General features: G+C 36.2%; 1 protein-coding gene across 1 annotated transcript in view; it reads right to left on the reverse strand.

Moving 5' to 3' along the window:
• Nucleotides 1-10,518: 10,518 nt before the first annotated feature.
• l(3)80Fg (dnaJ homolog subfamily C member 16 l(3)80Fg) overlaps nucleotides 10,519-11,964 on the reverse strand; it is a gene marked incomplete at its 5' end in the record, with an annotated part of 406,562 nt that continues 405,116 nt past the window's right edge. The window contains one exon of the mRNA XM_017637441.1: nucleotides 10,519-10,674. Coding sequence (XP_017492930.1) covers nucleotides 10,519-10,674 — 156 coding nt within the window. The remainder of the gene's footprint in view (nucleotides 10,675-11,964) is intronic.

An 11,964-nucleotide genomic window follows, 5' to 3' on the forward strand; every position in this document is an offset into this window, starting at 1 on the left:
AAAAAAGCAAATAAGCAAATGGATGTATAGAATTGACAACAACAACCACGCTGTCGAGTTTAAATAGCGGCAAATCAGCTGCACTTGATAGTAGTTGGTTGAATAAGGAAAATGAATTAGCAACAAGAGTTTACGGGATGTACATAGCTCAGTGGTTAACGCTTCTGACTTTGAACATCGAATTCGCAGGTTCGATCCCTGCTGAAGTCTAGAAAAAAGAAGTCTGATGAGGAGATGTGGTGATCTCCGAAATAGTGCTATAACTTCTACCGCTTAGACTTTGTTGCTTTTTCAATTTTTCCTAATAAACAATCGTGGTACAAAGCTCAATAAAAATATTAAAAATTATTTAATTATAGTTGATATATTTCAGATTATATTTCATATGCCTAAGAAATAAATACAACAAAAAATTCAATCGTTTTATGGGCATATCACCGGGTCGTTACGTACCAATTGCANCGAATTCGCAGGTTCGATCCCTGCTGAAGTCTAGAAAAAAGAAGTCTGATGAGGAGATGTGGTGATCTCCGAAATAGTGCTATAACTTCTACCGCTTAGACTTTGTTGCTTTTTCAATTTTTCCTAATAAATAATCGTGGTACAAAGCTCAATAAAAATATTAAAAATTATTTAATTATAGTTGATATATTTCAGATTATATTTCATATGCCTAAGAAATAAATACAACAAAAAGTTCAATCGTTTTATGGGCATATCACCGGGTCGTTACGTACCAGTTGCAATAATATGATGGGGTTTAAATTATTTAAAAAGAAGGTTGACGTTTTTTTGTCGACTTTCAGTTAAATAACAGCAAATTTGATATTTGAATATATTTCAATGGCGTTCGCCTATAACTTAAAACTCTTTTTTCACAATTTACTGACATTGTTAAAGAGTTTTGCATACAATACATAGAGCTAGATACTCTTTTTAGCAAATTGTTAGTCTTTCAAAGTCTCTGCGTAGTTGAAAAAATTTTTTTAAGCCATGAGGAATTATAGATGAAGTCCCTTCACAGTGGTACTTTTCCACAGTTTGAAAAAATATGTAATTTAGTTTTTTTTCACTGCCACACTCAAACAAAGCAACTGAAAGGATCTTAAGTATAAAGTTTGCTTCTTTTTTGTTTTTTTTTTTTAACAACTGAGAGGATCTTAAGTATATAGTTTGCTTCCTGACGCAAAGAGAGAAACCGGCTTCTAACTAAAATGATTTAAAGTGAACTTCATATTAAAAGTAATCTTAAAATGAAATGTATAGAATGCTTTGACTATTTGAACACTGAAGATGGAAATTATCTCATTATTGCTATTCAAAAGTGTCATAAATACAAAATAATTTATTGGCTTCTATGTACCATGACGTGTAAACTCATGTTAAAAAGAATAACACTTCTATTTTTTATGAACTATATTTTATTTATATACCAAAATATTGTTAAAAACAAGTACTCTGGCGTTTTAAAGTATTATCTGTAACTTACATTCATAATTTTGCTTTGAACAAAAATGTCCTGAAAAGTACTGATTTTTTAGCATGAAAAAGTCTAACGTACTGGTTTCGCGCCTAAAAAATCTGGCAACCCTAATTAAGTGGTGCATTGAGCTCACAATGAGTTTACTTTTATAGCATAAATTGGTGGTGCATTAGCACACAATAAAATTACTTTTATAACGTTGTGAATCGTGGTTTTAATTTGGTCTTCGGTGAACGGTTGGTTCACCGCAACTTTAATTTTTTCACTAACCTCGCTCACTGAGACTTAACTTGCATGCGATTTCGTAGTAAACCATACTAGCATCAAATGGGTAATCTACTAAAGCATCCTGCCTGGCCTGCATTCCTTAATACAGGCATCGATTTCGCTAGGCTATTTCAAGTGCGTAGTTGGAAAGGAAGAGGTTCAAAAATACACAAATGTTGGATATCATTTTTCATTTGTTTAGTGAGCGAACTTTCTTCAGCAGAATTCATCGCTTTACTTCGCCGCTTTGTAGCTTAGAGAGAAAAATCCAGCACCGATTTATTCAGATAATGGCACAAATGAGGGTTCCAATCAGACATTGCGCGAATTGTATCAGTTTTTGAATCATCATCTGACCAAGAAGGCATATAGAAGGAACTTAGTCAGCAACAACTATAGTGGCACATTTCTTCACTAGCTGGGCCACACCTTGCTGGAATTTGAAAGGCAGGTGTCAAACGTCATTTGAAACGTGTTTTGGCTAATGCGTTTTTTACATACGAGGGATTTAATACAATATTATACCAAATTTAGTCTTGTCTAAATTCTCATCCGCCATGCCTTAAGTTTGAAGGCAATGTAGATTCTGAGGTAATAACCACCTCCCATATAACGGTATTTTCGAAATATGCAAAAACTAAGATATTTCCTCAAATACTGGATCCATATTGTTGAAAGTTGGTATTTGAAGTAGAATTTTGGCATAAAATAGGACAGTATAAAATTTTGGGAAAATGGGCGCGACCCCGCCCACTTATGATTAAATGTTGTATCTCTGTAGTCCCTTTACCAATCCCTACCAAACAAGAACAATGCTTAGGGCCTCACTAAGAAACTCGTTTAAATTTTTTGAAATCAGACAAGAAACACGCCCACCTCCCATATAACGGTAATTTACAGAAATAAGAAAACTGCGATAAATTAGTAAGTATTTCAGCTAATTTACTCAAAATTGATATATGCAATGACTTCATAGTAGAAAAAGATTTTTAGGGCAATTTTTGGAAAATGGGAGCGGCACCGCCCACTTACACCTACATGTGTACATCTCGGTACCCGGTTTATCTATTTCTACCAAACTCGGCACATTTAACAACCTTGGCGCAGAAAATCAATATGTTGAAAATTTTTGAAATAGGACTACAATTACTGCCACTTACCACATAACGGTAAATTTCAGAAATGCGAAAACTCCGATCTTTCATTAATTAAAGATGCCAACTTACAACAATCATTTAACAAGACACAAGATTATTGAATTTTGTTAAATGGGCTTGGCACCACCCACTTATGACTATAGAAGTATGTAGTTATATATCGATAACCGCTTTACTGATTTCCACCAAATTTGGTCCAATTATTTCAATCGATCATAGCATATTATTGAAACTGTTTGACATTGGGAAAAATACTCTTCCTTATCATGCAGTTTACTGAAAGGTGAAAAAACGATATTTAATACGTGCGCCGGGTATATGAAGTTCGGTTTCGCCCAAACTTATACTTCTTTACTTGTTCTAATTAATACAGCTTCAGATTGTGAAAGTGATCATTTTCGAGTGCAAACAAGCGAAAAACAAACACACAGAATGCCGCAGATCTCTAAACGAAATGGCCCAGAATTATAGAATATAACTCATATGGGTGTCTGGACACCGAGATATTGAGCATGGCTGCAAAGCCGACGAATTCTCCAGGAATGGTACGATCGCCCCGATCTTTCGGGGAAAGGACTCGGTAGGTATACCAATGACCATCTTTAAACTACATCTTAGGAACAGCACCATACAAGCAGCAAATTCACCTCCCCTTCTGCGAAACCGCGAGGCTTACGTGGACCCCTTGTGAGTGGACGTCGCGGACTAATGTGGTAGTTGTAGATGAGAAGGAGACAAAAGTATACAGCACCTTATCTGTCACTGCCCAGCGCTTAACAGAAGGCGACTACATACGCTGGGAACACCATCTCTAAAAACCCTTGCAGAGATAGCGAAAATCAACATATCAGCATTACCAAATTTTATTACACTAATGAAATGGTTTGATCGCGAGTGAGCGTTGGAGCATCTTTTGGCCTAAGTGTGGAGGGAACCACTCTCTCTAGCCGTTCAAACCTAACCTAAGCTAATTGAATATTCTACTGGACGAGGGCAGTCGTGATGGCCTTGGCCAAAATGAAAAGGAGCTGTAGCGCGGCTTCAGTTATTCGTACATGCATTGCAAATCAGTCTTCGTGCTGTGCGGACGTATTTTTCTTTGCTCGTCAATCATATCGAATAATAAAATAAATCTTTGTGTGAGAGTGACTATTTCTATCTTAAATGTGGTACATTTGTGCGAATGTGAACTCTACATCGATCTGAGACAGTGACTCTTTGTAATAATAAGCATAAGATAAAGTGATAACATAATAATCATTTTTCTGTGCTTTAGTCTAAAATGCCTTGCATATGTAACCAAAAGGTTGGTCGGTCTCGGCAAACGATTCAGTGCGTTAGGTGCAATGAACTCTTTCATTTGGCTTGCGTGGGTATAAAGCAAGCTGATGCTGAATTTCTCGCCAGCTCTGATAAGGGCTTTTTATGCAAAGTCTGCGCGGACATTCGTCGACAGTCATTCCGTTCATCTCCCCCGCCTCCAACCGCTTTGGACGAAGAGCAAAGTGCTTCGCCTAATATCGTAGCTAAATCCGACTCTGTAAAAAGTGCTAATTTAAAATCGGCAGTCTCGCTCAAACAGTCTGTTAATACTCCAAATGAAGCCAAAAACCAACAACAACCAATAACATTGGGATCGTTGTATAATATTATTATCTCTCTTCGAGCCGATAATAACCGAATGTTCAACTCTATCACAGCGCAGCGCGAGGAAAACAACAAACTTGTGTCGAAAATTGATAACTTGCATTCTGATCTTATTTCTATGCGATGTGCTCTGCAAGAAAAAGATGGTGCGATTGCCTCACTCAAAGCTGAGTTGACTAACCTACGCTCTTGTGTGATTACTGCTGTCGAGAACATATCCAAGTGTGTTGTTAGTGAAGCTGACGTACCTAATAATGTTCTACTGCCCTTAATGCGGGGCGATGGTGTTAACAATGTTTCACCCCCTGCCTCCTTTCCACCTGTTCCTGTCTCTGGGGCTTCGCATGCAAATGTCACTAATAGTGATGCTCTCACTACCTCATCTAATGTTATTATGTCTGCCGCTGCTTCTGCCAATGATGTTATTGTTATGCGACCAACTCCGAGCTACAAGGCTGCTCTCATTAACGCAATGAATGCTACGCCGTCTGCTACTGTACCAGTACCACGCTCTTCTTCGTCTCATATTCACGCAGCTGCTACTGCTAACACATGTAATGGTGCTACTGCGATAGCTATGTCGTCTGTGTCGGCGCCAACTCAAAGCTGTTCATCGTCATGTACTCAAATAGATGTTACTGCGAACACATGTATTGATACTACTCCGGCATGCACTTTCTTTGGTTCTAGTACTGCTCCCCCACAGTCTGTTCCGACTGATACTAACACTGCCACCATTAGCCAAAATTCTGATTGGAAAACAGCAAAAAACAGTCGTTCGAAGCCCAGGAAACCTTTAATTATTGGTTCCAACAACAACAATGAATTAAATGTGGTTCCTAATCAGAAATGGTTGCATCTGTCTTCGTTTTCAAATAATGTTACTGCTGAGAACATAATCAGTTATGTATCTAAACATGCTAAAATCGATGCTAAATCTCTTAACTGCTACCCGCTTATAAAAAAGGACGCTAATGTGGATGAAATTAAAAAAGTAAATTTTAAATTAGGCGTTAATGAGTGCTTTTATGATAAAGTGCTCAATGCGAATATTTGGCCAACGAATGTTATGATTAGACCCTTTCGGTTTTTTCAAAAAGAGGGTGCACCACAACTGAAGCCGTAGGCACTTGTGTTCCAGCTAATTGCCATTTGAAGCATCCCAAGTATATGAAGCATCTTACAATATATTTTCAAAATGTATCCGGCCTGCGGACTAAATCTAACTCGCTTTTCAATATGAGCTCTCATGCTGAATACGACGTTTTTGTCTTGATAGAAACCTGGCTGAACTCGGAGTTTTTTGACAGCGAATTCTTCGACGCCAATTTGTATTGCGTATATCGCAAAGATCGCGACTACTCCAAATTAGGCCTCTTGAGAGGAGGTGGGGTTCTCATCGCTGTTCATCGTCGGATTCGCTCATCGCTTGTGAGTTTGAGCAACACGGACTCCTTGTTGGATCAATTGTGTGTCTCGGTGCTTGACATCTCCAAAACTTTTATCTGCGCGTCATACATTCCTCCGTCTAGTATGGACTCACTCTACAAATCGCACGTTGACAACATTGTCGATCTCGTCTGCAATCATGACAGTGATAATTTTTGCATTCTCGGAGACTTTAATTTACCGAACGTGGAATGGTCATACTTAGACAATAGTTCAACTTTACTTCCTAAATATGTGAACGGTTTTTCTGAATCGTATCTTGTAGACAACTTCCTAAGTGTTAATCTATCCCAGATAAATAGTCTCACTAATAAGTTATCCAGAACTCTTGATCTAGTTTTTATTAATGAAAATATGAACTTTAATTTAAGTCAATGCCTTGACCCACTTTCGTGTCCCGGTTTGCATCATGTGCCGATTTCTCTTGATCTTGAGTTTTATAACTTTGAAAGTATCTGTTTGAATAATCAAAAGCCTAGTTTTTGTTTTAGGCGTTGCAATTTTGATATTGTCAATCTAGAAATCTACTCCACAGACTGGGAATCACTATTTTCCGGATTCGATGTTACTGATTGTTTTACTATTTTTAAAAATAGAGTCAATGAAATCTGTTTGAACAATATTCCGCTAAAAAAACAAAACTGCTATAAAATCCCGTGGTATACTAAGAAACTAAAGAAGCTAAAGAATTTGAGAAATAAGTTTTACAAAAAATTTAAATCTACTAAAATTTCTGCCTTTAAAGATAAATATCTTCACTATTCGAGAGAGTTTAAAACGTTAGGTAAAATGCTTCAGAGCAGGTATGTTCGTAATTTCGAGTCGGATATCAAGGTGAATCCAAAGTCGTTCTGGAACTATGTAAATTCAAAAAAATCGTGCTCTAGTATTCCCTCGGAAGTTTTCTATAACGGGACCCATGCTTCCTCATCTTCTGAGGCTGCAAATCTTTTTGCTGACTTCTTCCGCTCGAATTTTGTGACACAGTCGGAAACCACTTGGGGTTTTTCTCCAACTGTGGATTCTCCAATTAACTTTGGCAGGCTCTCATTATCTCTTGAGGATGTAGTTGATGGCATTTTGCAAATCAAATCCTCATTGCAGACAGACGTTGATGGCTTATCATCTTATCTTCTTAAGAATTGTTTGGCCTTTGCAAACCCACTTCTGTTACTGTTCAATAAATCACTTGAGTGTGGCGAGTTCATCGATGCCTGGAAAGTTACCTTCATTAGCCCTATATTCAAAAGTGGTGATAAAAGCAATGTTTCCAACTACAGGCCCATCGCCAAGTTGTCGACTGTTTCAAAGTTATTTGAATATATTGTTAAGCAGAAGTTGTATTTTACAGTTAAACGCTTAATTTCCGATAATCAGCATGGTTTCATGTCCGGTAGGTCAACTGTGACAAATCTAGCAATTTTCTCTGAATTTTGTATGACGGCTTTCAATGACCGCCTTCAAGTTGACACTGTATATACAGATCTTTCAAAAGCCTTCGACAAAGTCAGTCATTCAATTTTGATCTCTAAATTAGCTAGTTTGGGTTTTCATTCACTTTTTTTATCTTGGATAAAATCCTATCTTCAGCATCGAAACTGTGTAGTCGTTGTCGACAATACGCACTCCAACTCTTTCATAGCGTCGTCTGGGGTTCCCCAAGGCAGCATCTTAGGCCCCCTGCTATTTGTCATTTTTATTAATGACATATCGAGTTGTTTTGTTAACTCTAATTTTCTTTTATACGCTGATGATTTGAAGATTTTTTCGACCATTTCAAATTCTTCAGACTCCATTAAGATTCAATCAGACCTTGACAATGTCTCAGCCTGGTGTCGCACCAATGGCCTAGAGTTAAACATAAGTAAGTGTTTTCATTTATCCTACTCCAAATCGCGTCGCGTTATCCCCACTTCGTATTGTATTGCTGGTACCCGTCTATCTGCTCTTAATGAGATAACTGACTTAGGTGTAGTTTTTGACTCGAAATTTTTATTTAATAGTCATCTAAATTACACCATTGCTAAGTCGTATTCAGTGCTTGCTTTTATTCGTCGATTTAGTTCAGATTTCACAGATCCTTATACCCTTAAGCTACTGTTCACGTCGCTGGTACGCTCTAAGTTGGAATACGCTTCTTTTATCTGGAGACCCTATCATGGATGCTATATTAATAGACTCGAGCGGGTTCAAAAAACGTTTTTACGCTTTGCTCTGCGGTCGCTGAATTTCGCGGACCCTATTCCCTCATATAAAGCCAGATGTGCGCTAATTGACCTGAAATCTCTTCAAAGCAGAAGAACTATTCTTTCGCTCACCTTTGTCTTCGATATTATTAAGGGTGTAATTGATTCACCATATCTCCTCGAGCGCATTTTTTTCCATATCCCTAACCGGACTCTCCGAAATAGTGATATTTTTTATACAGGATGTGTCCGAACTCTTTACGCTTCTAATGCTCCAATTTTTCGAGCTCTGACTGAGTTCAATATACTCTCAAATTCTCTAGCCATTGATTTTTCTCTATCTAAGTCTGATTTCAAATCAATGTTAAATGCAATGAGTTTTAATATATAACTCCTTCTATTTCTAAGTAGTCTGTAAGTAACTTTGTTAATCTAGATTACTACTGAATGAATAAATAAATAAATAAATAAATAAATATAAATTTAAAAAAAAAAAATATTTCGTTGTTGCTGTATTTTAACGCCTACTTCCCATACAAACCAAATCTTAAAATTTCAATAAAAAGCATACTAATTAATGTATCGCTCATTTACTTCAATATTGTCATAACGCAAAAAGCAAGACAAGAGAAAAACGGCATACATATAATCCCAAAGTGTAAATTAATACATATTTTGTTCTTGTGAGATACTGGTAATCAGTACAGTTAAGAAATTTTTACACAACATAAAAGAAAAGGTAGCGGTAATTTTTAAATACTTAGCTCAATATTTGTGTTTTTGGGATTATCGCACTGTTGAAGTAAATTAGCGATATGAAATCGAAATTTCGCGCATACATAGCTTTTCTTCCGTTATCCGACTTTCTTAGCATTTGAAGTCTCCAAAAAATTTTGTCAAAATGGGGATAAAAGCACCCAACCTTACCACACCAATCGTTCGAATTATCATAATACTATATGTGAAAATACATAAGTGTTGCAAATAATACCAACTATTTAATTCAATTATTTTGTTTTCAGATTGATACTGTTACAATATTATTTACATACTACTTGTATTATTCAAAAGCGCAGCGGGCTTGTTTTTTTTTTTTGAATGTCTACCCTATGGATCCCGGTGTTTTTCAGGTCCCGAAAATCCCGGGATTTGCTTGCATTAATCCCAGGATCCCGGAAAATTGTAAATATCGAATTGAAAGTAAGAAATGTCTCCAACATGCGGTATACTTTAGTAATGTACGAACGGCATCTTTAAACGCTCAGTTAGTCTAGACTTAACTTACCGTAAGAAATCGTCAATGACTACTCAACACGTCAACTTAAGCCAGAAGCGAAGATATTTCTTTTTATAGTTGTATTTTATTTTCAAACTGTTCGATAGTTCCCCGCCTATAATGTCCGCGAAAAAAATATTTCTGGTTATTTATTTTTAAGAAAGGCAAAAACGAAAATCTGGCACGCCTTATTCTCTCACCACTCTCAATTTCCGTATGGCCGTAACTTCAGAATCTAAAAACTACGGGTTCTTAAGTTTCTTACGGCAAGTTAAGTTTTAACTAACCGCCAACACAGTTTCTCATATAAATAACAGGTTGGCCAAAGTATTAAGTTAAGTTAAGTTACGTAAATTAGGTTTAGAATAACTGAGCTTTAAGGCGCCCTAAACTAACTAGATACTATTCATGGCAAATATTTGTATTTGTGTTGGCTGAAGGACAATGATGGCTATTTGTGACAAAACAAATTCCTGATCTAAAGTCTACTATTGTTTTTTGCTGAAAAAAGTGTATCTGCATGAAAGGGCCATAACGCAGGAAATGCCCACACGTATCATTGCTGATTTAAATTAAAAGATGCAATACTTAAACAAGTGAGATTATACAAAAAAAAATGATTGTGTTTGCATTTATCATGTCATACGCTAAAAGGCGCTTAAAAAACATTTAGGCTTAGTTAAATTAAGACACTACTTACAAAAATTGGGATTNCCACACGTATCATTGCTGATTTAAATTAAAAGATGCAATACTTAAACAAGTGAGATTATACAAAAAAAACTGATTGTGTTAGCATTTATCATGTCATACGCTAAAAGGCGCTTAAAAAACATTTAGGCTTAGTTAAATTAAGACACTACTTACAAAAATTGGGATGTCCTTTCAGCTGTCCCCTTTCTTTCAAGCTTTCTTCTTCGGCTCGAACAAAATATACCATAATATATCCAACAGCAAACATGAACACGACTGTTCCAATGAGAGATAACATGGCGAGGATATGTTCTTTTTCCAGGTGGTCAATCAAATATTCGCATAAATATCCGAATTTAGCTAGCCATTTANAAACATGAACACGACTGTTCCAATGAGAGATAACATGGCGAGGATATGTTGTTTTTCCAGGTGGTCAATCAAATATTCGCATAAATATCCGAATTTAGCTAGCCATTTATTGATGAAAGTTTGTGAATGCTCATCAAAAAGGTTCTGAAAAAGGAGAAAAGTTTATATATAAAATTTGTATGCAATATTCTTTCTCAATTGATACATGGCCGGCCTTAGCAATCTATATAGGAGCTTCGGGCGAATCTCTCTTTTGACGTTTTATATAAGGGATGTCGGAAAAACATCTATGCATCGAAAATATAGATGTTTTGCTTCGATGCATCGAAAATTTTCCACTCGATGTATAAATAGTCGGTGTATCGATGTATCGATACATCGATGTTTTTGAAAACTTACATATCTAGTACATTGAACCGTCATTCCAGTTTTTCAATTGTACAAATCAGAGAAGTGACTTTGACCAAAAAATTTTAATGACTCCAAAAATTTCCGTTAGAAACATAATCAGCTCGGTTGTAGTAATTTATTTAAAATTTTGTACAATTTTGCTAATATCATATTTTGTTGTGAAACATTATCTGAATTTTTCGATGTGCATTTCGATACATAGAATCAGAGAAAAACATCGATGTACTTTTTCTACTGACATTCCTATTTTATATAGAAATAAAAATCTTAGTTCTCAAAGCCATTTACTAACTGTGCCTGCCATTTAATTGGTTCACTGATAAAAACTTTAATTTTCATTCAGTACATTCTGTCAAATCATAAGTGATATGTTTTTAAATCTTTAAAATGTTTACGACTTCATATTTATAGCACAACAAATTAAAAGGGGTCTTCAAAAATGTCGAGTACCGCGTAAATTGTTTCGAGATTGAAAGGGTTAACATTGCCTCATAGTGTTATTATTGAAAACTACTTGCTCTAACCACTATTAACTGGTGCCTCTTTAACAATTATTTTTATACCCGAGCGCACTTGTGCACAAGGGTATTATAACTTTGTTCACATAACGGTTGTTTGTAACAGGCAAAACGAATCGAGATAGATATAGACAAATGTATACATAAATGATCAGAATGAAAAGAGAAATCGATTAAGCGGTGACTGTCTGTCCGTCCGTCCGTCCGTCCGTCCGTCCGTCCGTCTGTGCACACGATAACTCGAGTAAAAATTGAGATATCTTAACGAAACTTGGTACGTGAACTTCTTTTGGGCGCAGGACGGATGGTATTGAAAATGGGTGAAATCGGACAATAACCACGCCTACCTCCCATATAACGGTAATTTTCAGAAATACGAAAACTGCGATATTTTAGTAACTACTGAAGATTATTCACTCAAAATTGATATTTACAATAATTTTTAGACGAAAAATAAGAATATTGTTACGATTATCCTCGAAACCTTGAGGGATTACCCAAATAT

This window comes from Rhagoletis zephyria, unplaced genomic scaffold, assembly GCF_001687245.7.
Source record: "Rhagoletis zephyria isolate East Lansing unplaced genomic scaffold, Rhagoletis_zephyria_1.1 Rzeph_scaffold_00131, whole genome shotgun sequence".
NCBI classification, from domain to species: domain Eukaryota; kingdom Metazoa; phylum Arthropoda; class Insecta; order Diptera; family Tephritidae; genus Rhagoletis; species Rhagoletis zephyria.